Source organism: Pezoporus flaviventris, unplaced genomic scaffold (assembly GCF_033815535.1).
Source record: "Pezoporus flaviventris isolate CSIRO_AGI_PZ_B2104156 unplaced genomic scaffold, CSIRO_AGI_Pfla_v1 ptg000148l, whole genome shotgun sequence".
Lineage (NCBI taxonomy): Eukaryota > Metazoa > Chordata > Aves > Psittaciformes > Psittacidae > Pezoporus > Pezoporus flaviventris.
The window spans coordinates 2,006,084-2,033,893 of record NW_026892696.1 but is presented as its reverse complement, the minus strand read 5'-3'; the positions used below and the strand labels follow the sequence as shown (position 1 = coordinate 2,033,893).

At 42.0% G+C, this 27,810-nt stretch overlaps 1 protein-coding gene across 2 annotated transcripts; it reads right to left on the bottom strand.

The window, feature by feature from the left end:
• On the bottom strand, positions 1–27,448 carry DHRS3 (dehydrogenase/reductase 3). Of its 2 annotated transcripts, none has more exons than XM_061479376.1 (6): positions 26,335–27,448; positions 5,207–5,350; positions 4,796–4,915; positions 4,016–4,254; positions 2,865–2,990; positions 1–1,685 (listed from the first exon to the last, which is right to left on the bottom strand). In XM_061479376.1, the coding sequence occupies exons 1-6, from the start codon at positions 26,527–26,529 to the stop codon at positions 1,601–1,603; spliced, it is 909 nt and encodes a 302-aa protein (XP_061335360.1). In that variant the 5' UTR covers positions 26,530–27,448; the 3' UTR covers positions 1–1,600. The 2 variants fall into 2 exon arrangements, with proteins under 2 accessions (XP_061335360.1, XP_061335361.1); XM_061479377.1 differs by lacking the exon at positions 26,335–27,448 and adding an exon at positions 13,692–14,065.
• Between the last annotated feature and the right edge of the window lie 362 nt (positions 27,449–27,810).

Here is a 27,810-nt window from a genome sequence, read left to right as displayed (position 1 = left end):
TTTTCCTCTTCTACACTTCTGTACATAAGCTCTTACTTTCTGAAGAAATACTACTTTTCCTTTCTAGAGCATGTTCCATTTGAATTTGCCGAGTTTTTGGCAAACATTTAGGTAGTCAGACTTACAACTCTGAGGTAGGGACACACTATAAATATCTGCTTTGCAGGTCAGGTTTGAAATTATGCAGTTTGCCTCAGGTTACAGAGGACATTTACAGAAAAGCTTGAAATTCAACTCAGGAGCCTTAAATTCACTCCTTTAACCAGGTTGCCTTCCTTGAGGCACTCATTCAGGTGTTCTCCAGTTGGGCTTGCTGCTTCCTTGTATTGCAATTACATTAATTCCTCTTTTAGTAGTGTTCCAGCTATGTTACTGTGTCTAGTGCTGCACGCTGCATCTGGCACAGGAATGCAGTGTTGCTCTTACTAGGCTGTCAAAGAGAATGTATCACCACAAAAATAAATAATGTCTAGCTGCTTCTGGCATTTCAGTCCCGGCAGTATTTATCACTTCTGGCTGATCAGTGCCTGACTAAATGCCCCTAACAAACAATGGGTATAGTCCCAGTTGAATTCAGTGTGCATTTAATCAGGTCTTTGCTAACTGTGCTTCCAAACTTCACATTTCATAAGGACTAAAGTACTGTCTCTTTTGTTTTTAGACCATTATTCCACTTACTTCACTGTTCAGATTCAAACAATGGATTTTCTTCTGCATGGATTATGTCAGTGAATGTATGTTTGTATAAGCAGACTCTAGTTTTAGTTCTAGATTTAGTTCCTCCCCAGTGTGATGCTGCCTACCTGCATGGCAATCTGGGATTAAAGCTGAAAATATATATGTATTTTATCATAAATGAACAAAGATATCCAGAAAGACAAATTTCATAGATGAGTTCAGTGACAGAAAGAATCTTCCACTATTCAAACTATTCCACTATTCAATGCTCTTTTGACGGAGCATTCCCCTCCAGCCTTCTCAAGTGAAGTAAGACAGCTTTCCTGAGCCCAGTACAGTCCTTCCAGACAGAAGTCCTGGGTGGCCCTTATCAAAGAAAACATTGCCCCACAGTTTGTTCCTTCCCTGATGTGACTTGGGAACAGCTTCATGAAGGGATGTAAAGTGAAGGAAGGGAAGGAAGCTTCCATTAAATGTCCATAACTTTTAGTTCTTCGAAGTATTTTTTAAGTTCCTCATTGAAAAAGCTGAAATGAAACCAGAAGCAGTTTGTAATCACAGTTCCTCTGAAGAGGGCAGAAAGAATGCATGGGGTGTGATGTGCTGAAACAGCCTACAGACACTTTAGGAACAAAAATTACATCTTAAAACTATGAGTAGATTTAACAATTGAACTCTAAAGAATTAACCATCATATAAACATTTCACACTTTTTGTTTTTCTTTCCAAGGGTCCATAGTCTAGTTTTTCAATCTTGTGCAAAGGTCATGTTACTATGGATATGACCTGCAAGAAATGTGTTGCCTCAGAGCAGTGCAAGTCACATGAACAGGCTGAAAGCCAAGACTGCTGATTCACAGCCTTGTCAGGATTTTCATGCTTGTGCTGGTTCCACTGAAGAACAGTCCTTGCACCATTAAGTCTATGTTCGTCCTTTGAAAGTATTCATGCAGGTGTAGCTCCCAGAAAACTTGTGGATTTCTTCAAGTGCTGCCTGAGGGAGAATGCTGTAGAGAAGCAGAAAGAAAATAAGCAGACCAGACAAACAAACCACTTAGTCTGTTTTAGTAAGAGGATGTGCAAATATGCATTTATGTACACACATACATAAGCATACATATTCTCAAAATGAACCACTGAGGGTGCACAGACAAAACATGTCAGTATCCTGCTGTTGAGTAGGTCTAAAGGGAGAAAGTTCTATCAAGATGCTCTTTCTCCACAGAAATATTTATCCAAAAAGGTCTGTAAAAACTGCAAATTGGAAGATACCATCATGTTTTATTCCTCCCCAGTTCTGTGTAGAATCTTGAACCCTGAAATACACAGATACAAACTGAATGCTTTGGTTAACCTGCCATCTTTTTGTGCTAGGCATGTGCCCTTGTTATCATAAGGCATGGATAGAGATCTGATTCCTGACAACTACTGTAAAGGAAAATGGATTATTAATTCTTACATTACAAGAGAAGGAGAATGGCGTTTTTTCAGCCTGTAGAACTTATGGGAACTTTTGAGAGTATCACAGAGCAAAGTATTTATTGTGAATTATTTTTCTTGTTTGCAATGCAGTATTGTAACTATTTTCCACAGAAATCTCGTGACCTTGTTTCAGTTCCTGACTGAAGCAGGTTTTTCAAAGGCTTTAATGGAAACTCTCATGGAAACACAATTTTACATGTCCTTCCTCTTTAGTTGTTTCAGGATATGAAGTTATGACTTTCTTTCCTTGGGGACTTTAAAATTCCTGTTCTAATCATACACCAAAATACTTTTTAACAGTTTAATTACTTTAGCACAAGGAAATACAGCCGTGATGTACATACCTTGTTGTGCAGAAATCCTTTACAACACAGAGCCTGGAGCCCAAACAGTGGCTTACTAAATCCAAATCAGCTCCATGCATGTTAATTGTTAAAAAATTTCCTAGATACAAATACTAGTTCAGACCTCAGGAATCCAAATTTGGGGAGTGAAACTTGTTTCATAAAAGGGTCATATCCAGGCAAAACATCTATGAAGGGAATCTCAAGTAGTTTTTGCTTCTATATGTCTTTCTTGGGAAGGGACGGACAAATCTGATCCTGGATATGGGGTTACGGACAAACTCTTTGACAGACACAGAGGGACTGTAAGCCAGTCTTGCCAAATGGGTGAGGCTATTGCTGGGCAAAGGAAATATTTACCTCTTTAGGATGACAAGAACATGCATTGTCCACGGAAGGAGCAGGAATGCTTGATTCATCTGAACTGCTTCTACTGTCCTCCTAGCCACTGTCTCTGGCTTGAGAGGAGGAAAAAGGTTAGGGAACCTAAGTAAATAAAGTAAAAAATAAAATAATTATTTGTTAACCAACCTCATGCTTTAAGATATCACTGTCCAAGTCCTGTTACTCACTAAGCTATCGCTGGTTTCTGGCATTCAGACATGCCCAAAGCAGGCTGGAAGAAGCAGAAAGTTCCAGTTTCAACCAGAATACTGGAAACAGAAAACTCAGTTCCAACCAGTACTGCTGGTTTAACTAAACGTTGTGAATGTACATGTTGGTGCCTTCAGGAAGAAGTGGCAGAGTGTGCTCAGAACCTTGATTCAGGGATTTTCTTAAACTGCATGCAAACTAATCCCAAAATGCTGTCATTTCAGTGTTGTTGTTTTTCCTCTTCCTCTCTATTGCTCTTTGATTGATCCAAATTCTTGACAGGTGAAAAGTACTGCTTTTAATACCAAACAGAAGGCTTTTCCCAGCTCCAGCAATAGCTTGACACTGCAGATTTTCTTGTCTAGCAGAACACTAGCACTAACTGTATTAGTAAGTTACTTTGTCCATTGTAAAAGATCAATTTGGTCAACTTTTAGTCTTTGAATTTAGCTTGTTGTTTTAGATTGAGGTTGAAAGGGGAGGTACTGACAGCTTTACTTCAGGAAGTGGCTGTCGTTTCTTTCAGTAGAAAGAATTAAGTATTTCAATGAATAAAGAAGGAATTTGTACTGTTAATTCTCAAGTAATTTGTAGACTGCGCCTCTTAAATGACCTCAGCTTTCAGATTACCTCCCTTCCCTCTGTGGTGACTGCATATGGCCTAAATGCACTCAGGGAAAATAACTTTCAGCTTTCTATGCAGAAGCAAATGTCTCACTTGGTAAGGCAGGCTGTGTGAATATGCCAGCAACCAAAGGAACCAGTCTGATGAGTCCCTGCTGGCCTAGAGTGACCCTCTGTTTGCAGGCAGCCAAATGAGACATCAAATTCTCTTAACTAAATAAAGCATTAATTAGGAGTGTATTGTGATGATTCATTTAAGATGAGATGCTTTATTCTAGTTCCCCTTGACTGACCTGATTCTCATGCCCTGAAACATCTCTGTGCTGGTGTGAAAGGGCAGGACTGTTGTGGCATTCACTCCAGGGCAGTCGAGCAGCCCTAACGTCAGGCTCTCCATAAAGGCAAAGGATGAGGCTTTGGAGGTGCAATAGTCAATGGCACCAGGGATAGCTGACAAGGCCAGGACAGAATTCAGGCAAACGATGTGTCCCTTCTGCAACTCCAGCATCCTTGGCAGGAATGCTTTGGTGGTCTGAAGAACAACAGTGTTAAAAAAAGAAAAAAGTTTGTTCAGCAGAGATACAACAAAAACAAGAGTTACTTAAAAAAAAAATAAATAAGGTGACACAGAGACAACAAATTGTGCTGTTCACTATGCTAGCGAAGAGTGGGACAGGACCTTGTTGCTTTGTCATTCTCTGAGATTATAAACAGGCACAGTTTGTGTAGAAACAAAACAAAATCTCTCTCCTCTGATGGTCCACACACGTCTCTGTACAGAGCACTATCCTCTGAGAGCTCAAACTTTCCCAAAAGAAATCAGATGTTTTACTGGAAATCAGAGAATGGGGCTACAAGAACATCACATACTGTCACTACTGGGAAAAATCAAATTTTTAGACTTTTTTTCCCTTGGCTTTTCCCCTCACATTGTTTTTTCTGTCTCCTTTTCACAACAGACTGATTTTACCAAGCATTGTTTAAAAAGACCTAGTAACAGCCAAGTTTTTGCTGGCTCCTGTCACTCACTCCCAATTCCAAATGCATGTGATTGGTACAAGAGTTCCTCTTACCCAGAACTGTCCCAGGGTGTTTATATGTTGTGATTTGAGCAGTGCATCATCATCGCTGTCCATCAGGCTCTTCCCATGGACCACAGCAGCATTGTTCACCAGGATAGTGATATCACCCACCTTCAAAAAAACCCAAATTCCGTGTTACAACTAATATCTCTCCTTGTGAGCTGGCAGTCACCACTAGATCTCAGTATCTGTTATTAGCTAAATATGTTATTATTTTCCTAGCTTTCGACATTCTTGCTTATAGGGCTTGTAATCATTTAGAACAGGTAGCTGGACTCTATACAACACAATCTGGATGGTTACCCCTCTTTTTTTCCCAATATGCCAATCTATTTTTTTCCTTATCAGTCAGAGTCATTACTCAGTGCTGTCCACAAACAGTGCTTCTACACAGACACTAACCTTCTCCCGCACAGCTTTGGCCTGCTGATAGACCTCCTCTCGATTTCCTACATCACAGATGAAATAATGACATTCTGTCCCCATCATCCTGATTTCCTCTGTGGTCTCCTTCAGGCATTTCTCAGTTCGACCCCACAGGATGATCTGCAGCAAGAAACTTTTGTTAGAGTCAAACTGCTTCTGCTTCAAATCTAAAATAATTAAAACATGCTTCCTAACTTCAACAATTTGATGAATATCTTTGTTGTGTTTTCACTGCCAGCCCTTTGCATTGTTTCATTTAGAACAATGATTTTCTATTACATGGGGATGGGACTTGAGTATCCTGAAGGTAGCTGTATCCCAGTGCTGATACACTATTGGCAGGTTCTTTACAAGCAATACAAAATGCCACATCTTTAGCCTAATGCGACAAATCTGTGAAACATTTGGCGAATTTTCTGTATCACAGAATTTCAAACCTATCCCTGATTTTGCTATACGCACACGAAGATAAATTTCTTCTAAAATCCCAGACCTTCCTATATATCTGGTATGTCATCTGCTTCTTGTTCTACATTTGGAGACAGCATCTGCTCTGCAGTAAAACATGTTTTTTCAGCACATCATCTGTAACTATTTGCAGTGCTGTTTGCAGGCTGGTGTCCTAAATGCAGTTCAAACAAGAGATTCATCCTGATACATAGATCTGAAGTGAGAAATTTCAAGCACGAATTCATTTTGCAACTAATATATGCAAGATCACTCTTGCCATTCCCATTTAACACAGGAAAGATGATACAATACTGCTTGTACAAAGAACAACTGTGAATATCCACAGAAACAAAACATTTCATGCTTCCATCGCTGTATTTCAAACATTCATCTACCAATAAGAAGATTCAACCAAAACATTTTTTCCTGGTATATAACCTTCTTTTCTATTTTTTTTTAAGGTTACTCACCTGGGTTCTCAACCCTTTCCTAAATGAGTCAAATTTATAACAATATAAATCATTACTACAAATAATAATTTAATCCCATTTATAAGTCATTGCTACATCTGTGAACATAAACACACACAGACTGATACAGTTATAGTCTCAAAATCACCAAAGGGCTAATAAGTTGGTTAACTAGAAACTTCAGAGCACGTATAAATACACCAGAGCCACTTCATGGGAAATCCTATCTCAGGTGAAGTAATTTTCAAGGAAAAACCCATTAAAAACCTTCAAAACTGCAGGAAAACATCTGGCTAAAAATGGGAGCTTGTGTATTGGCCTGTCCTCGAAAGCCTCAGCACATCACCCGTAGCTATCAGGCTCTGGCATCTGCACAGAGCTTGTAAAACCAATGGCTATTTACTCACTGCTGAACTCAGAGCTAGACTGGGGGATAATTCTTATGCCTACTCTGCAGACTTGACAGGAAACCAAGAACATGTGAGAAATTTCACAAGCTTTCAGGAAATATTTACAAAATACCATTCAGCTACAAGCACACACATACTTGCTCTCTCTTTCACAACCTACACCTCTGTTGGAAAGGGAAGAAAAACATTCCAAAATGTCAGCCTTAAGCATCAAGTCTGATGCCTACTCTGCAACAGGGTGAACACTTCAGCCTCTTAGGACTGGATCAGTCAAATGAGACAGTAAAAAATGAACTGACAAGTTGAAGAGTGATGGAAGGTAGGAAAGGAAGAGAAAGAGAATTAATGCGGCAGACAAGGCCAGATTGGACAGACATGGGCGACATGGTCTAGTGTGAGGCATCCCTGCCCATGGCAGGGGGTTGGAACTGGATGATATTAAGGTCCTTTCCAACCCAAACCATCCTATGCTTGTATGATTTTATGACAAGAGGAATGAGGCAACAAACAGACCTCACATACCCAGCACTCCAGGTTTCCCACTGCTATTGCAAAATAAAAAGTAGATCCCTCACTCTTCACTTTAATCTGTTTCAAACATCCACACAGCCTCCTATTCCCAAGAGCTGCCACTGATGCGCTGGATGTCAGGAAAGACATGGAAGAATCGTAAGCAAAGGATGACCTGTCAAAGGAACATCTGTCTGTGATGCAGCTCTCGGACATAACATTTTTTATGTCCGAACAGTTACTTTGGGACCTTTAATATCCTACAGGCAAGTCTTGCGAGGTGACCCCATTAAAATCCGGGCCCTCTGGGGAAGACAGAATTTGCTGGTTCTCCTGCTGACAGCATTAACTTCAGCACTGATTCTTTTTCCATGGGAAGTTTTTGTGTCCTTGATATTGTTCACACTCAGGTGAAAGCTTCAGCCTGAGTAAGAAAAAAGCAGCAAATAAAAGGACATTCTTTTGTGAGAGGGGAAAGTTCCCCAATGACACAAGAGGTTTCCTGCCGTCACTGCTGCTACTTTTTACAGATGGATAAAACTCAGAACTCAATACAACCTGCTTTTGGTCCAAATTCAAGCTTGACTGCTCCTACAAGACATATAAGACTTTTAATTTCCTTCTGACATCTTGCCAAATTAAATTGGCAAGGGCTTCCCTCTGGCCTCTGAGGGTATCACATCTTACAGAGAGACAAGACTTTCAGTTGCTGCATTAGCTTCCTAATTGAGGTTTCTGTTGCTCCTGATCTCTGTCTTTACAGAAGACTTTGGCTTAGTGTTCCTTTGTAGGCAATACTTGTCTCCTCTTGCCTGCACCAGTTTCACCAAGGTTCTCCTAGGTCTTACTATTGTGGCCTGAGATTTCCTACAAACCTTCCTGCTCTCCTGAATTCACCTCCTTCTGCAAAACCTGCAATTAGGTGAGTTGCTGCTCATGAGCTGGAACTCATAAGGTTGGGTTATTTGTAACATTCTTACTAAATTGTCAGGGAGAATTGTGCATGTTCCCAATGCTCCTGAACAAACCCTTCTGCTCACTGGAGGCTTAGGCCTGGAGAGAATGACTTACAGACAAAGAAATTCCTGCTTGGGACAGAGGAAAATGCAGAGAAATAGAAGAGAAAGGAGACACGGCGTTCCTCATTACGCAGCCTGTCAGGATGTTGCACAGCCACCCATTCACGGTTAATTTAATGGTGGATAGAGGAATATTTAATTTGTGTTTCAGATAAATTCTTGGACAGACAGTTTTCCGTCCTGGAAAGAATCCAGCCCCACTTCTTCTCCCCTTTCAGCTCTCATCATACTGTCCTGCCAGCCCCTCCCTACCACACTAGACACGCTTTCCTTTCAGAGAGTTACTGACCAGAAAATTGCAGAGGGCAGGAGCCCGGGGAGGTTGTTTAATCCCCGTGGCAGCTCCTGGAGGCTCCCTGCCCGCTGGTTAGCCCTGGGTGACCCGGGTGGTTGGCAGCCAGGGAGGCAGGTGGAAAGTTACAGCAATCCCTTGTGCTAGGGCTGTGATGAGAGCCGGGCAGCAGCAGGACAGGCGTCTTCCTACTGTCGGGTGTAGGAAAGCAGAGATTTATGGTGACAGAGGAGCTTAGCACGGCCTCCTCTTCATTAACTTGAAAGTAGGCAAGGGCTGTGACATCACAGCTTAGTGCAGATTTTCCCAGGATTTATTCATGAGTGAAGTTTTGCAAACCAAACCTTATCTCTAGATCTTCTCCCCTCTGGCAAGTCACAGAGCTCCTTATCTGGCTTTAGGAAAATCATTTCAGCTGGAGTGGCAGGCTCTGTAGACACTGCATCCTCTGCTCCCGGAGGAGTCGTTTAACTTTGGACTTAATCTGCTAATGAGACATGCCCTGAGGTCGGAGGGGAGTCAAAAGGAAGGTTTTAGCTGCTGTTGCACTAAGGGAAGGCTTTCTAAGAGAGGCCTGCGCTGGCTCTTGGCCAAAAGCCCCAACCATGACTGTAGGTTTAGATCCTGATTTGCACTGTAATAGAAGAGTTACGCTTTTGACTGGCCACAAAATCAGATAAAGCCACTAATTTATATAAACAGGTCTAGATTGAAGCTACTATCAACCACAATATACACACATGATCTATGCTTCCAGAGTCTTAAGTATATTACTGGTGCCGGAGATGAGGTTAGAGCTAATTTTACATCATTTACAAGGCTATTTAACTTGTTTGGTCTGATTTTATTGCTAGCACAGTTCATGAGCAGCAGAAAAGGAATGCTGCCCTTTTACATCGTCAATTAATTTGGCACTGTATCTTCAGCAAACCCGCTGTGCTTAGAACTTATCCCTCCAGTGAACTACACCAGTATTGGAAAGGTGTCCCACAACAAAAGCATGTCTGAGACTGAACATGTGCCATTTCTTGATACTCCCCTTAGATTATCTGGGTTGTATTTTAGCATGGACTTGTTCCCTCTTAGTCTTTTCCAACACAACAACATGTGTTGTGATTAGCAGATAAAACTTCCATTCCAAAAGCTTCCACAGTTTATGATTCATGAAGCAAATCTCTGTATCAGTTTGGAGATACTGAAAGATGAAAGTGTTGCAGAGGGACACTGCAGTGCTCTGCCTGCCTGCTCACAATATTGCTGCCACCACAAATGAAGCACAACTCCTAGCCACGGATCAGCTGAGATAAGTAGCTGGTAGGTCAACACATTTCATTCCCCCTTTCAGCCTCCTTCCTAGTCCAGTGAAACAAAAGTTGCTGTGTTTGAGCTGGTACCTGGAATTGCACAGCCACCTCAGCCACCTTTGTTCATACACAGCACCCTTCTGCATCCAGAAAGTTCCTGCATGCTTTTAGGAAGTACAAAGTGGAGATAATCCACTTAAGTATGTCAGTCTTACTCCATGTATTTACAAAGCCTGGTGGTACCAACTCCCAGTTGGTCCTCTGAAGAAATGCATTCCAGTGTATCCCATAATCCTGGCTGGGTTTTGCATACGATGAGAAAAGCCTCAGAATCATTCATGTGTTTTGCCTGTCAATGGCATGAGGGTATTCTCCTCCACCCCTTCTCCTCTCCTGCCCCAGGGCAAAGCCAGACAGGTTCTGTCAGGAGCTGGGCATGGGAGAGGCCTGAAGAGAGATGACTGGAAGAGTGAAAGGTGTGGCCGTGCAGTGTGAAACACCAGCCTTTGCTTTGGAAAGGAGAAAAGAACCTGAGGATGCCTGAAGTAGGTAGGTCAAAATACTTAACCCAGAGGCTTAGTGAAACTTGCATAAAAGTGAGCAAACAAAGCAGGCCGGTGGCAAAATCTTCCCAATTCCCACAGTGGAAAGTGAATATCAAAGTATAAGGAGTTTACAGGTAGGCCTGGGGGAATCAGGAGAGTAAACCTGTTCTACCCACAAGCTTTTCTAGGTTAGTATTTAGAGGCTGTAAAGACATTAGACTATAATAACTGAATTTAAATTTAATCCTGTCACCATGGTAAACACAAAACACAGACTTTATTATAAACGGCTTTGAGTTCAGGCCAGGAGTAGTTTTTAAGAGAGAAGTGTTAAAAAAATTACTGTTAATATACAGTAATGAGATTAAGAGTTAGGTCTAAAGACACTTCAGAAGGCGAGTAAAAGCATGAATTCCAATTCCTTTAGTCTAGAATCATACCTTTTATTACTTTATATGTTGATTTAGCACTCAATGGGATTAACATTATTCACCTAAACCACAGCCAGATCCATTTGTAGCCCAGCCACCCCTTTCTTCCTCTGAAGGAAACAAAACAGCACCTAAAAAAATCAGCAAAGTATGTGAACACCTGCCTGCTCTTCAACAGAGACCTTCCTTGGAAAGAAAATGTGTAACTTGCTGTCTGCATAGAGGTATTTAAGAGCAGCTCCCTCTAAAGAAGCGAACAAATGCCTACTGTTCTCACAGTCAGGACTATTTAAGGACAGGTGGCCCCATGCTGACTTTTTTCCAGTGGTTTTTCCAATTGCTTTCGTCTGCAACATGAACTGGGACTCCAGACTGCCTTGGGAGCTACACTTCCCAGCTCTGTTGTGTAGAGCAGTTGAGGAAGGGGCAGGGTGAGGGGTTGTTTGCAAGAAGAGGTCACGCAGGAGTCAGCCTTTACAATCCTATTAACGCTGGGACAGGGTCAAACGGAGTGCACGTTCCAACCAAAGCACCAAGTGGCCACAAGCTGTCACCCTGTAAAGGGTCCTGGAAGCTTTTGTGGGGAAAAAAAAAGACAGATTTTTAATGGTGAATGTCTGCCACAGCACGTGTTGGAACCGGCCTCTGCTCCAGGGAACCAGAGCACACAAAGAAATACCCAGCCATAAAATCCTCTGCTACAACGCAGAAAGAAGTGGCCTATCTGGGGGATGGGGAGAGGGGTAAGGTTTTTCAAGCTGCATATCTGAGGTAAGGCTTTGTAGATATCTACCAAAAGAAATACAATACTCCACCCTGTAAAAATAACTAGTGTGCAGCCGCCTCCGTTTGCTTGGCATGCCATCCAAATAACCCACTTCCATATGAAAATGTCCACAGAGATCTCAGGAAATTGTGGGGAGGGTAAATATGCAGGTGCAGAAAGGCCTTTTGTACTGCGAGCACAGCAGACAGGATGAAGGGATAGAAAGCCAGTAAGTAACATTTCAAAAGGAAAAAACAGAAATAGCTGGATCTCTGTAACAGAAATGCCATGATCCAACAGGGTAGAAGGTTTGCACATTTCAAACGCAGCAGAAGGTTTGCACATTTTCCTTCCAAAACCCTGCATTATTATTTTTACTTACTGCACACACTTCTCAGGGTAACTGGTTCGTAACACAGGGAACGTTAAATGTTCACATAATACAGTTAAACATTTACTAGGACAGAAAGTTATGTTGACACTGAACTGTAAGACTGTTTGTTTTTGTAGAGCTAAAAACAATCAGAAGTTTAGATCACAGGGTAATGTTAGACATAAAGGGACGTGTGAAATTAAAAATGCGGATCCAACGCAGTGTTATTTCCATCACCTGAGTGGGTGAAAATAACTCCTAAAATTGCCTGGTTCAGCCAACGGTGAACTGAAAACTGCTGCTTCTTAACTAACCAAATGGAAAAGTTAGACCTAACATAACTTTATGGAAAAGAAGAATTAAACAGCAACAAAAAGGGTGCCAATAGAACCGGCCTGTTAGAGTGTGCCTTTATATTTCTGAGATGAGTTCTGTAAAAGGGGCCTAATCTTAATCTGCTAAGTGGTTTTAACTGGAGTGGCCACTGCATCGCCTCCTTGGAGACAGCGCTGAGACTGCTGGAGCCAGAGCCCTGGGCAGCCTACAGCAGGGTCAGTGGTACTGGGTTCCCACTCCAAAATGGGCAGCTTTAATCCAGAATGGGAAATGCATTAGAAGCTATGAGGAATGAGGAAAGCCACAAGGAATGTTTACAAGCCTGAGGAAGACCTAGGCAGCCAGACAGCCCCAGCTCTTGCAGGAACATCACAAAATAGGAAGACTAGGGGAAGTGTTTCAATTTATTAAACTGAAAGAAAACAGACATAGAAACCAAAGGATGAATAACATTTCTAACGCTGTCATTATAAACTACCCTCCAGGAAGGTCTAAAATATGCTCCAGATCATCCACGTGCATAATATGATGCAGCTCTTGAGTGAAAAAATAATTTCTCCCACGAGGCTACTGGAGAAGTATTAGGAGTTAAAATAGCCCACATTAAATTCGTACATAAACTGAACACTGGCAACAGCTCCAGACATGCTCCCCAACACTCTCCTGTCTTTGCCTGCAAAAAAGAGAACTGTTTCCATTTAGAAAAATCTAAAAACTGTCAAAAGGAGCTTTTCTTATAAGTATTTTAGTCAAAGAAATAAAGAATACCGCTTAGAAGAAAGCAGTATTTAAATGCTTACCAGTTTCCTGTCTTTTTATGTACCTTTCTAAATGTTATTTTTTAATGGTGGCTGTTGCTATGCAACAGGGCAGAATTTCTAAAATCTATTCGTTGTACAAATGTCAGTTTTCAGCACAGATTTAACTCTCTCAGCCTAATAACTCAAAGAAGGAGGATGGGGATGGGAGGACTGCAAGCTCCCAGAGTATGTATCCCCAAGGGGTACAGCAGGGTGATAAGGGTCTTTCACTTACTACTACACCAATTTTGCCAATACACTGTTAAAATGAAGCAGCTACCCTGCTTGTAAAACATGTAAACAAGTACAGCTCTAGTTAAACACAATATCAACATGTAGAAACAATAGTTCTCACGATTACTTTTACCCAGAAATGATCAAGCAATTCTAATCACATTCTGCTTCAATGACACTATTTAAACTGACCAGGCAATACATGTATACTGTGGCTGCCTATCACAGGTGTGCTTTTTAGGCCACTGCAATGCAAAATGAAGCTAATTCACTTTAACATGAACATAAAATCAATTCAGGTATCACAGAACATATCGTCCAGTACAATATATAATGTAACCTTGACAGTACCTGGGGTTTAGCCGAGGAGGCAATAATACAATATTGAGGCACAGTAACTCCTTGATGTGTTCAAAGTCAGTAACAAGCAGAGCTTGATGCTGTGAGGGTTTTCTACTTACCAGGAGACTGCAGAGCACTGGGGATCTGTAAACTACTTCAATGAAGTGTGCGAAATTGATCCCTAAAAACCAGGCCTAGTTTGGGCTGACTCACATTCACTGTAGAACAATCTTTACTTCCTCTGGAAAATAGTTATAGGTACACAAAAAGACAGACCCAGATGACTTACATGACACAATCTGCAGGGGTGCTGACTGACAGCAGTCAGTGGGAAATCCATACTGAACTGTCATGGTTAAAATTGCCCTTAGTAGCCTAGATCCAGAAACAAGTAACAGTACTTGGCCTAAATCTGTGACTCAAAAGCAAACCAAAAATATTTTTAACTGGTTTTACTGATTCTAGTGGCTAAAGCAGCCATTCTGACTTCATGTATTGCAGCACAGTTCATCCCCATTACACTGACTCCTTTCGACATGGATCTTTTTTCAATCCACAACCAGTGTTCTGATTATTGGGTTGTACAAACAATCTCAATGACAACAGGAAATCCCATTCTTGTAATAGAATTTCAATGGTTAAGGATTTTCAATCCATTGTTTTCCCTTTTAAGCCATTCAGGAAGAGAAACTGAAAATGACTTTACAGAAGGAGAAGGGCACTTTCTGAGTTCTCTGGTTCTGCAGAACTGCTGGGCTAAACCAAGATGATGACAGTGGCTGAAGCCACCAGCACAGCACTTCCTCTGTGAGAGCAGTAAACAAGTGCACTGATGTCACGAGGAGCTGGCTGACCCAATGATGAACTCAGGGCTGTAAAGGAGATACAAGGTGCCAGATCACTACGTGCACAAGCTTCCCACACACACGTGTGGACACACATGCACATCCTCACAGCAGAAATGGTGTCACAAAGTAAACTGCACTGGTTGCATATCATCATCTAAGGAAATGAAACCCTGAAAAACCCCTTTGATGGCTGAATGTTCTGCTTTTGAAGAGGCAAACCTCTTGCTTCCATAAAGCACACATTCAAATCTAAACACAACATAGACAATTGTCTCCAAGGGGCCTGGATTAAAATCAAATAACAAGCAACACAAAGAACACTCTGCAACACTGCACAACCAGCGTACCTCAGAACCCCAAATCAGACAGCTCTGTTCACTGAGACAGGGCTCCTGTGTTTCCCAAGAGTCTTGGAATTGTTCTTACATCATTTCTGACAGCTCACTGTGGTCAGAGCCAGCCCTGTTCTATTACCACTTTGGGAAAGAAGCACTTGTACCAGCTGGATGTCTTTAATATTCTACTTGGAAGAATGAGCTCTTCTCTTTAAGGCAGTAAGCTGGGTTTTGTCCTCACTGGTGATGGTTTTTTTTTAAGAGGTAGGGCTTACAGAATTTGAGTTTGTACTCAACATAAAACCAAGCTGCTGGAAGCAAACGTCAGGATTTCCTATCCCTGCTCCAAAATGCCGCAGCCAAGTCTCACCCAGTGAATGTGCTGATCAGAGAGACAAGTTGTCTCTGTTTACTACTAGCAAAGAGATTAAAATGACAAATCTGAGACAAACACTAATTTAATCTTCACATTGAAAATTTGTGATTGTCCACTGTCATTGTTGATCCATTCTTTCTAAGGGCACTTAAAGGTGAACTATGCAGTATCTTTACAATATCCACTCCCATTAAGTTATAGTAAGTCTAGTATATTTGAGGTTTTCCTTAAGGTCCAGTTAAGCAATTGTCTAACAATTCCTGCGTTCAGGTAATGTGGTGCAAGTCTGTACACTTGGGTGTGATTCAAAGGGCAAACGGAACAAAAAAACAATTATAGTTACTTAAAATACTGTGCTTTTGTAACTCCTGACTTCTTAACGTAGGCCTAGCTATGGAGGAAGCATCTGCTGTTCAGTGAAGCTTCCAAGAAACACTGAAATGAGGTTTTGTTCAGTGTCTGAAGTTTGCACCTGGTACCAGTCAGCACTCACAGACATTTGGCTCACAGTTTCAGTCCAGGACTCACTAGGAAAGAAGATGCATCTAAATGACAAACAGTACTTGTTGATGCAACTGGTGGAGTCTGGTATCTGTGCTGACCAAGAGGAGGAATGCTGGCAGTCAAGCCTGAACTCCATTTGCACCTATTTTAAATGGCTGCTTCATTTAGATAAGGGATGAAATATATTATTCAGGTCTTACAACTACCATCCCACCTTTATAGCTTACATAGACTCATCCTAACCTGTGGCTAAAAATATGTCATATTACAGGATAATCACCCTGTATCAGCCCAGGATCTTTCTGGGCATCATTTTATACCACCTCACAAGATGTATAATTGTATGTTGTTTAAGTGTACTCAGAGGTCCAACTGCCACTGATTACATACAGAGAGCCAGCTGTATCTCAGTCACATACATAAAGCATAACTGATTTCAGCAGAGCTGCATTTGTGCTTTCAAACACTATTTTATTGCTGTAAGTGGAGCACTGCCACGTTTGTTCAGGCAGTGTTAGACAACAGAAACCCCAGTGTTACTCAAAACAAGCTCTGTGGCACTGTATTCAATAACTTGTAATTAAGGTGGCAGCATAAGGGTGGCTGTCCATAGAATCCTTCTGTAATTATGCACAGTTTATGCCTAAGCTAATAGGATGAAGAGTTTAAATTCTGGCAAGGTACCCATCTATTCCCAAGTCTATTAATTAGAATCAATTTAATCTCCACTGGAATAAAGGTCAAGCAACATGGATCTGACCCTTTTCTGCTGGCGTCAGTGTTATCAGCCAATGGATCTGGCAGTGCCTGGGTCTGACTTGTTTGATTCTTTAGCATGTTGACATAATGCTTTGAAGAACAGGGTCTGGGCCCAGCTAAAAAGATCTCTCTAATAATTTCTGCTTTATATTCCTGATAAGCACACAGGTTTATGAATTCCAGAGTTTGTTCTCTCTTGGTGGGCAGCTCTGAGGCTGTTCTCAGTCTCCCTTTCCTACACAGTACCTTACAGGAGCAATGGTATTGGATTTGTATGTTCAATTCAGTCCAGAAATCAAAGTGAAAAATGAACTTTAAAAACTAACGAACATTTGGTAATGGATCTTACAGCAAACACTCAAAATCAATAAGCATTAGCTGACATTTTCAAACCATCCAGAAGGAAAGACACGGAATTTCTACATGCTTGTCCAACTTTTATGGAAGGAAACAAAGGAAACTACCATCTTTTTTTCTTCTCCCATAGTTCCTGTAAAATTAATGACTACTCAGTGGAGTTATCATCATCATCATCTATTTGTCCTAGTTCTCTTGGGAAAAATGTCCTAATACTTTCATACCTCTCAGCTTACTGTAAGGCTGTGTTCCTGGTCTGGCTCTATGATGTAAAATCAGCTAGCTCTTGATGTCCTAACCTTGTGTTTGTTCTCTTTGAATGCTGCTGATCTGTTTGAGGAATGTAATTCAGAGTGTTCAGAGTTTTCCAAGTGGATTTTTACTATCCACTGTATAGTATCACCCTATCAAGACAGGTTTCCACAGCAAGATAATAAATAAATAAATACATCTATATATCTACCTTTGATTCCTTCTAAACTTTTTAGTCAGAATGCTTAGAAATGTGCACAGGGCTTATGGCCACACTTAAAGCAAATTGCTCAGCCAGACTAATGAGACATTAGCTCAACAGCATGTTGAATTCATTTTACAATGCAGTAAAACCTACCTATATAAGTCAGTGCTTCAGATGGAAATAGTGCTACATGTCTCAGGCAACTATTTCCTAGCCTGTGCCAGACTCATGACAAAATGCAACAGAAATACAGCAGCACATTTACAAGTAGGCGAGGAAAACACACAAATAAAAGAGGAATGGATCACTTCAGGTAAGCAAGGTGAAACATCATAGACTAAACCCATCTTGTCATCTGTGCAATTCAGAAAAGGAGCCTTGTGCTTTCTTGGTACAAGTAAGATGAAGATCACAGAATGACAGAATGGTTGAGGCTGGATGGGACCTCTGGAAGTCATCTGCCCCAACCCCCCTGCTCGCAGTCCCAAACCTAGATCACTGCTTCAACCAGGTCAACTCTCACTTTGAATCGCCCTGCCTCCCCTTTAAGCTTTCCAGATCTAAGCTTCTGTATTGGCTTTCAAGGCTGCTATCCCCACATTCCTGATCACCTTTCATTTAGCATCAGATCTCCTATTGCAGCCTTTTCCTCCCAGCATTAACTTTTAAAAACCCCTTTGTGTTTTCCACCACACTGAAAACATTCCCCAAAACTCTTTGATGTTGCTCTTCAAATCCCACCTTAAAACTTCCATTGCTGTGATGCCTTTCCAAAAACTTCAAAACAGCCAAATGAGTGGTGTTGAAACCACCATCAGTACAGACTACTCCATTTATATTCAGTTGTTGCCTTTTGTTTCATACCTGTGCTGTAAATCCTGAGGTAAGCATCGTTCTAATGTCCTTATACAGCTCATTTAGTATCTTTATGCTAAATAATTTCTGGTGCATGAGTGGGTTTCTGAGGTGCTACAACAATGTTAATATATGACCTCATCTTACTTCAGGATTTCTCACAGCATTGACACAGTCCTTAGCTTTTGTGGAAAGCCTCATTTAACTGTCTTGGTGCCAGCCCTTAAGAAGTGCTGGCTTTTGGTGTGCCAACACAGCAGTCTCACTGGGACAGTATTTTCACTCGACATCACTGTATCCTGATGTGAGATGACAAGCCTGTTACTCTGCAAGTTTCACTTCTTGTTAACATCATTTATTCTCCTTACAACATACCCAGTAACAAAAGACAGGTATGTTCTAAATTATAAACTAAAACAGCTCCATCCAGAACACTGCTTCACAGACATCAACAGATCTGATAGCAGATAAATTCTGGCTGTACTTGCCAACCAGAGACATTTTGTGAGGGTGTTATTCAAAGGGATGGTCTTGGCACAGGCACACACAACAGGCTCAGTGCCATCCGAGCCTGGGACTTGGAACAAGGGTTTTTCTGCCCATCCTTAAATTCAATCAACAAGGAAGCGTGCTGCCAGCAGGAAGCTGTTAAATAAAGCTGCTGTCAGTATAGAATCTTTATAGAAAGAAAGTTTTTCTAGAGACCATAAAGCCACTCAATCAAACCTATGCTCTCACAGTTTACCAAATGTTCCAAGTTAATATATTATTTTGCATGACATGGAAAAACATTCACTCCCCAATTCTTTTCATGTACTTCTGCTTACTGCTATGTTATGACATGCTCTAATAGCTCAATGTAAGATTAAGTGCTTAAATTTAAATAAGATTAAAGTAACCATCATTAAAATATGCCTGAAACTGTTCAGTTCCTCTGTTTGGGGTTTTTTTTCAACCACACACACAACAGGAGAGATTAATTACCTAGAATCTGATGTGTGCACTACTGGTAAATATTCCCTTATTACTACTACTATTTTCGTACCTACAACATAGAAAATGCAAAATTTCCTTTGAAATGACAGTATTTTTCACTTTAAGACATGTCAGATTGCCTTTTCAGATGCTTATTTGCATCTCTAAATCACTACAGAGAAATCCATTAGCTACACAGACTGTATGTCATTCTGGTATCTCAGCAGGGCATAAAAAGCATTCAGGATGTGGACAGATGGTCTCTTGACAACGCTGTCTTAGTACTGGAACCTAAAAATACATATGTAAATTTTATGCTGAGCCTTTTAGAAATGATCATGCACCAGGCCAATTCAACATCTGTTTGTGCAGCACATTCACATACTGCATTTGCATGGGGTATAAAGTACATTGGAACTGTGTCCATTTCTTTTATAAACATACTTTTAAAGGCTTTCCGATTTCTTTATGTTGCAGCATGGTGCCTGTTAAAACCAAGTACATAGGGATTAATCGTCTTCCAGGAAGAATGAGTTTCTCTCAGCTCTGAAATGATGCAATTTTAAATCAGCTCTATTCCTTCTATCAGAACTCATCTCTGGGGTAGCCAGATCAGGTCTATTCATGTTCTGCATTCAGAATGAACTGCAAGGTACATGTCAGAAATCAGTTAGTACTTGCAGAACACAAATGTCTACTTGATTGCTGGTGCAGCTGCAGTACGTTTAAAACCTGACAGGCAGCAAGCAGAAGGGTTTCCTGAGTACTTCAGGTATGCTCTCCTCTCTTCCCAGCTCCATTATCAGCAATGATACACCCTTGTACATGACCAAAGAAATGTTTTTAGGTTTGTAGCCCAGCTGGATGGAACTCCATGGCAGATTAAAATTCCTGGGCACTAAGAATTTGATGTCAGGTTCTTATTTAGGCAAGAGCTAACTCTCAAATACAGTATAGTAAGAGTATTCTGCAGGATCTGAAAGTTGAATCAGGGATGAATGTTGAGAATGACCAAGATTTTAAAACATCTTAGATTAAGAACTTTTACTGAAATCTGTGTGATATGCTTTTAGCTATTGTCCTACACGCTTAAAAAGGTCACAACTCTAAATGACTTTGAGCATCAGTCTCAGTATTTTGCCCTCTCTTCAGGAGATTAGTATTCATTTCCTTTACAGCTCTAATCACAATGCAATTAATATTTTATCATATAGCATCGGTTTAAGTTATAAACAAGTATTTTAAACTCGGATATACTTATACAAACCAGGACAATGTCAACATGAATCATAAAGACCAAAGTGAAATATTCACTGAACTACAGATGCTGTTTGTGTAACTAATGTGGGAGGAGCATGCCACTGGAAAAACTCACTTCAAAACTTGCCAAATCTCCCATTACTGGGAATACAAGGCTAACATCTAAGACTCGATACCATTTTTTACATAACCTCTCTGCAATACTCTCATCCTAACCACCATTTATAGTCAAAAATCTCAAGCAGCTAAATCTCTGCAAGTATACAAGACTCAAGCACCTGCAGCTCCTCTGTGGTTTTCAGTCCTGTTGAATTCAGTGGAACACTGGGGGAAACTGGCCCCGTTTCAGCAGCAGCGTGGGCTTGCACAGCTCTTATCCCTTCCATGGTGTTCCTTCATCCACTGACTTCTTATTACAACCTTCCTAAATGAAGACATTAAGGTCTGAATTTAAAAATGTTGTGAAAATAATGATGGAAGGAACAGTTGAGATTTCAATTTTGTTTTTTTTTTGTAGCCTGAACAAAATCAGGAGTAATAGAAGCACAACACAAACCAAACCACCACCACCAAAAAATCCCTGATCGCTTTTCAAAGCAGAAGTTTAAGAATTGCCTTCAGGATCTTTGTTCACTATCCCATAATCATCACTGATTATTGCATTTGTGGTGTTCTACAGCTGCCCATCACACTGCCATCCTGTTAAAAGCACCTTGCAGACAGAACTGTCTAGACTGCAGTGATGACAGAGCAGGGTCATGGCTCTCAAGCAGCGCATTCCACATGAGAGTGAAGCTTCTGTTTGGTGCTGGTAGTGGTGATCCCAGCTCCCTGCCATCCTGCAAGGGCTCCTGTCTGTCCTGCTACTCCAGACTGCTTACCTCATCACTGCACAGGCATTCAAACCCTCTGGTCTCTGTCTCCTGCAGGACAGGAAGTGGATGTCCAGAGGACAAACCAGTGAAAGGAGAGATCTTCCAGTGTATTTATGAGGTGATTTCTTGCACAGTGAGGAATGTGAAGAACTGGTCAGCTCCTCTCTGCACTACTGTCACACTGACCCAAGGGCTGCCCCTAACCCATCTGGCATTTTGGAGGCATCTCTCATGCCAAAACACCCCTGATTCCCTAGAAGGCCTCTGTTTCGTTCAACAATGGTTACTGAAAAGCTAAACATATCACAGCTGGAGGGGAAGAAAAGAAAGCCAAATAGGAGCACAGAATATACAAGCTGTGAAAGAAACTGAGACCACAGAACTGAGCACAAAGGAACATATCCCTTGTAGGTATGCTACTGAAGATCCATACTGCGGATTTCTGAGTTCAGAGCCCTCCGTGTAAATAAAAACCCTAAGGAATATCAATGGGTTTTGACCAGTCTCCTAATAGAAAAGGCCTAAGAAACTCTTCCAAAGTCACCGTCAGATAACTTTGAATACTAAATATACATACACACATTGCAAATCTGTTTCTATCCTATAATTATATCTTTTTCAGTTACTTTTTTAGTTTTGGTGACATTTAATAACCCAGAATGTCTAAGAATCAAACATCTCTTTCCTGTTCAGTCAGACCTCAGATTAAACAATGTGTGAACAAAGTAAGTAAAAATTACAAGGAATGTTTTTAGACCTCAAGGAAATGCCTGAAAACCTGACAAAGAGCAAGACATGCAAATGACACACAAAAGACATACGAATCAAAACTTCATCACTGGAGATCATCAAAACCAGGGCTGACAACTCTCTGGCAAAGGGGCTGTAACAGAAAATGCTGTAGGAAAAGCAAATGGCTTAGAGGAAACCAGAATTATTTTTCAACACTTAAGCACCAGTGAATGAACCCATTGAGCCCCTACGTCCCTCTGTCTACTCACATCTGTAGAGGGCTGTTCTTCTACACAAGATATATTGTTCAAAGGGGCCAGTCCTTCCAACATTAACTCGTTTATGCAGTATATTCTTTGCAAAACACCATTAGGCTTTGGAACTGGATTTTTATTTTGTAGGCATTAAATCATAAACTCATAAAAATCTCTCCTTCTCTTGTTTCATTAACACCAATCTACTCTGCCATTTTGGCTCACCACAGAAAATCAACAGGTAAGAGCTTTAACAAAGCTCCCAATGTGTAAGCCTGAGCCAGAGACTGTTCATCATGTGCTTTTAAGGAGTAGCCAAAAAAATCTTAAGAGTTAAAGCCTACAGTAGTGAAGATCTTGAATGCTGCAAGCAAGCAAAAAGGTACCAAAGGCAGTAAGTACATTTCTCCAGTAATTCAGCCACAGCAAAGTAGCTCCTCAGCCGGCACTTCTGAATCTGGCCACATCTCTGAGAAACAGCATGAAAGCTGAATTACAACACTTGAGTACTTCCAGAGAGCATTCAGTGCTATCCATCCTTCATAATAACACTAACATGTCCCCTATCATCTGTAAACCACTCTTCCTCTGCATTCAGCAAATTTGCACGCTTTTGGTTTTTGCTGGAAGTGCTACAGGAAGCATTTAAATACACAATGCCTCCCATGACCAAGGAGTTTCTGAAAACTTCTACCTGAAAGTAAAAAGGGAGTATGGATCCTTTGAGCTCTTAGTATACACCTGCACAAGGATGATCTAATGATTAAAGTTGCGCATTGCCTAAAAATCACGGGTTGTTTTAACTGAAAACAAAACAGAAGACACACACTTTCAAAACTGGAAGTACAACTGCTACCGACCACTTTGTCCCCTTATTGGCCATCTCATCAGTGAGGCCAATGAACAACCACGAGAAAAGACACAGCACCTCACAAGGAAATGTCGCCTCAACATTTCTCTGTCCAAGTCTCATTGAAGGCACAATGGCAGAGCAATGGATTAAAAGAACGAGATTAGAGAATGGGAATCAAGACTGATTTGCATGATCATGCCCAACAGACTTCTGCTGGATTGAGAATTTCACCCTCCATGCTCAACTACGGAATAACAGAATGAACCAAATTGGAAAAGACTTTTAAGCTCATCCAGTCCAGCTGTTCCCCAGCACTGCCAAGGCCACCCCTAACCCATGGCACTGAGGCCTCGTCTCCACAGTGAGTGAACACTTGCAGGGATGGTGACTGCAGCCCTGCCCTGGGCAGCCTGTTCCAATGCCTGAGCACCCTCTGGGGCAGGAACTGTTCCTCAGCTCCATCTAAACCTGCCCTTGTGCAGCTTGAGGCCGTTTCTTCTTGTCCTGTCAAGAGGAGGTGGCTGAGAGAAGAGACCAGATACCTGAAAGGAGGATAGAGTCAGGAGGTATCTATCAAGCAGAAGACACTGTATTTCTATTTATATGAACTTGTTTTGAATTTATTTCTTGCCATCTTCATAGCTTTAAATGCAGGATCAAATTTTACAGTAAAAAATGTTGCAAGTGTGACTATTCATAATCTTAGTCAGATATAACACTTGTCATCTGACGCAAAAACTGCTCAGATACACCTTATTCGTGATTAACAAAACCAGCCTGGGAAAACAAAGATAGAGTGCAAAATGCAATCCAATCCAGTCTAATTATCAGAGAAAATTTCAGATGCTAACAGCCTCAACTAACCTATGTTTCAGAAGATTCTAATCTCAAAAATATGGTTATATATCGCCGCCTACCTCCAAAACTCCGTCACGATGTCTATGTGCGCAAGCGCATGGTGGGTTACGCTGCACACCCCCTATTAGAACCTGAACCTTTATGTTCCTGTTTCTGTTCTCCCCTAAGTAACAGTGTGCTTGGCCTCAGAATTTCAGGCCTTTGGTGGAAGTGTATTTTTTAAACTTGGAATATTATGACTATGAATCTGCCATGCATTATTAATGATGCTCAATAATTCACGCTTTGCTCTAACTTGATTGTTTAAGGCAAACCATATAATCAAAGAGTAGTGCTGAACAGAGGTCTTGTGTTCTACATGGAAACTGCAACACACAAAGTCAGGGCTGAGCACAGAAAGCAAGCCAGAAATGAAATCTCAGCGCAAAGGGAATTGAAACTACTACATCCATGTAAAACTGTCCTTAAAAATGGGAAGGAAGCCAAAAAAAAAGCCTACTTTAGTGTTGCAGGGAAAATGTGCCACTACCAAAGGCAGAAAGGCAGTGCCACTGCCAGAGAGCATCAAAACTTGCCGAGTGCCATATTTGACTTACTGGATAGCCATGACGGAACTGAAAGGAGAATCTAATTTCAACTCAGTAAAAGCAAATACTGGATCACCTTGATGACAGACATGAAAAAATCACATAACGCAACCCCCTCAAAGTTCTAAATAGTAACTAGGAACCACACAGCATTTCACAAGATCACAAGACAAGTACAAAGGTTCCCAATAATCATTTTCCTTTATCTTTCCTTCTAAGATACGTAGAGATGTTATAGATAAGGCATACAAATGAATTACAGTCTGTAGCTATTTACAGTCATTTCATCCTGAACTCTGTATCTTGAAGAGCTCCCTCTCCTTTGGCCCATGTCACCAAGTTCATTAGGGCTGATGGCCATTGTTCAGTGTCCAGCTCAACTGCAGCTAAAGCAGCTCTGGAGCTAGCTGGAGAATGGTGGTACTTCAATACCAGAGCTCAGGCTAGCAACCAGCCAGGCTAAATAAATAATGAAGCATGGTATTCTAACAGATAATATAAATACACCTCCAGCAAATTGCTTGGGTCCAAAGGTCAGGCAACTTGTTTGCTCTGTCTTCCAAGAATTTGTAAATCTCAACATGATGTTTAAACACAAACATCTACAAACATCAAAGTTCAATGCTGACATATTTTACACCTCAAAGTTGCATGCCAGAATAGCTCTATACCACACAGAGAAAACTGCAAAGCATGTGTAAGGAACTGACAAAACAGTATGCAAATTTTTCTTTAAATATCCTCTCATTCTGTATTTTTCTCCTTCTTTATTCTCTCTTGACTCTCATTCATCCTTTCTCACACAGAGGAGTATTTATGCAGCTGTCTAATTTCATGATTCCTGCCTTTCATTACCCATAAAGGGGGAGATGAAACTTTAAATCTCAAGCCTTGTTTCAGGGTATGTGTGGGTTTGTATTCCTGGTTGAGTCACACATATGGAGACACCTGTAGTTACGAAAACACAAGGTTTGAAGGTAAACCATCAGTTCCTGAGCTAGAGAATGGACACGCCAGCTACACGGGTATTTCCAGGCTGTTGTGCAGACAGACCAGGCTCTGAGACTCTCCCCCTTTTCCTCTCCCCTAAAGGAAACCTGCAAACAACCTCATAGCTCCTACTCGCATTGTGTTTTTCTTCCTTGCTAGGTTCTCTTTCGTCTTATTTTTTGAACAGCTCTGGACTGGCCAAAAGCAAAAAACAAGGGACTTTGGAAATCACAAGAAATGAGTCTTGCAAGTGGAAAACCACTGGGGTGAAACTGAACCCTTCTCCCCACGTTCCCAAGAGCCAGGGCTGCATACACCATCTGCCCGTTTCTGAGTCAAGACCCCTTGGGGGGTGACAAGCGTAGTGTCACATTGGGTGACAGACAGTGGCAGTCTGGCTGTGCCCAAGGAGAGCCTGAGGCTGGCACCAGAGATCAGCTGCACCCTCCCTGCTTGTACCCAGTCTTAGCAACCAGGACTGCCAGGAAGCAGCCTATGAATAGAAATGCAAGCGAGCAGTAGCTTCACGCCTGGGAATCACCTAGCTCTCCTCTCCCTGACACATGAAAACCTTGGCTGGAGCAAAAACCTCCACTTTGTCAGCAGAGAATTCACAAGGGAAGCCCTTTCTCACTATCACATTTCCTTTGATGAGCTGGGAAAAAGAGAGGATGCAAGGAAGGAGGAGAGTGGGCAACTTCTGAAATGTAAGTCAATGTAATGGCTCGGCACGCTGCGTTTTCAAAAGATTAGTGCCCCTTCTCCCCTCTCCAAGGTGATCCCATCAATCCCACCCAGAGAAAGGGCTGTTAACCTCTGAGTGGAAGGCTCCGGAGCGGAGCGGAGCAGAGCAGCAGGTGGGAGCTCCCCTCACACCCATTGCTCACCTTCCTGGCTCCTCGCTTTGCGAACTCCCTGGCCAGATGCCGGCCGATGCCTCTGCCGCCGCCGGTGACCAGCACGTTCTCCCCAGACAGGTCCCGGAGCTTGGGTGGCAGCACCATGCACACGGCAGCTTTCACCACCAGGTAAACCATCTGCACAGGGAAAAGCAGCAGAGCGCCCAGCCACTTCCAAATCATCCTCTTGTTCCAGGCAAGCCAGGAAGGCAAAATCCTCTTCCAACCCTTCACGAAACCAAGTTGACAGAGAAAGAAATCCAATACCCTTCATGCACCCCCAGATGGGTGACAAGTCTTCCACCCCCTTCCGAACCTTGGGGGACGTGAGATTCCTGGACTGGCAGAAAGCCTTCTCTCCCCCTAAAAAAAAAAATGGGGTAGGAGTAAAATAGTACAGAAGACCAAGTCACTCCCCTGTTTCTTGATGAGTGTCCTCTGGGATTGTCACATGCAGGTAAAATGGTTTCCTTGCTTTTTAACGGAAAGACAGGGTTTTTTAAATTAAAAGAGAGGGAAAAAAAAAAGTGAAATTAAAAGTAACTATCCATCCCTCAGCTTCAAGGACCAACATAAAAATCCAGTATCCAAATAGAAGGCTTTTATATTTAGAAAAATAAAATAAAGCAGCCTGTGTCTCCAAATTTCAGCCTGCAGTGCCTTCCAGGCAGCTCATTTCTATTCTTAGACTCAGGAAATTGCTTAAATAAGACAGAACTGCCAGGACCTTCTTTTTAAGAAAGGCTCAACTCAGGGTAAGGTTGTTGGTTTTGTTTTCATATCTATAAATATCTGTAGCCGTTCGGTCCTGAGCCGGTTGCAGAGGTTGAGCTGTTATCAAACCGCCTCTCGCTGCCCCCTCGCCGGGTTTTTCACTTGGGAGTATCTGAGATCACAGAGCAGGAATTACGCCGTGCACTACTTCAGCGCTGGCTCTTTCTCATTTCTCCCTATGGCGCTCTCCGGCTATCACAGCCGCAGCGCTGGGGAGGTTTTTATACCCCATTAAGCCTGATTGACAGTTAAAGTGTTGGGGAGCTCTCACTACTGTTGCTGTGAGTGGCTGGCTCGGCTCTCCCCTCCCCCGAGCTCTCCCGCAGCCGCCGCACAGCGGCTCCAGCACGCAGCCCGAGGCGGGCGCTGACTGCGAGTCGGGGGTCGCTGCGTGCTACGGCGGTCCCCGGGCTCCGCCACCCGGGCAGGCAGCCCCTGTCCCCCACCCTGACTCCCTGTCCCTGGGACCCCCTGTCTTCAGCCGGACCCCCTGTTCCCCCACCCGGACCCTCAGCTCAGGAACAGGCAGCGTTAAGGCTGAGTTCAAATCTTGGAGCTCGGGCGCAGAAGTATTGGCCCAGGATGAACTGGTGTGGAGGGGAATGGTTCCTTCAGCGCCGGATTGCCAGGCTGGATCCAGCTAACCATCAAAATTTAACGCTGGACCAATGTTTTTATGGACAACACAAA

Coding starts and splice junctions, on each gene's coding strand:
- DHRS3 (XM_061479376.1), bottom strand. CDS start 26,529: ATGATTTGGAAGTGGCTGGGCGCTCTGCTGCTTTTCCCTGTGCAGATG. Junction 4,916..5,206: donor CCAAAGCTGTGCGGGAGAAG/GTTAGTGTCTGT, acceptor GTTTTTTTGAAG/GTGGGTGATATCACTATCCT. Junction 2,991..4,015: donor TTTCAGGGCATGAGAATCAG/GTCAGTCAAGGG, acceptor TTATTTACTTAG/GTTCCCTAACCTTTTTCCTC.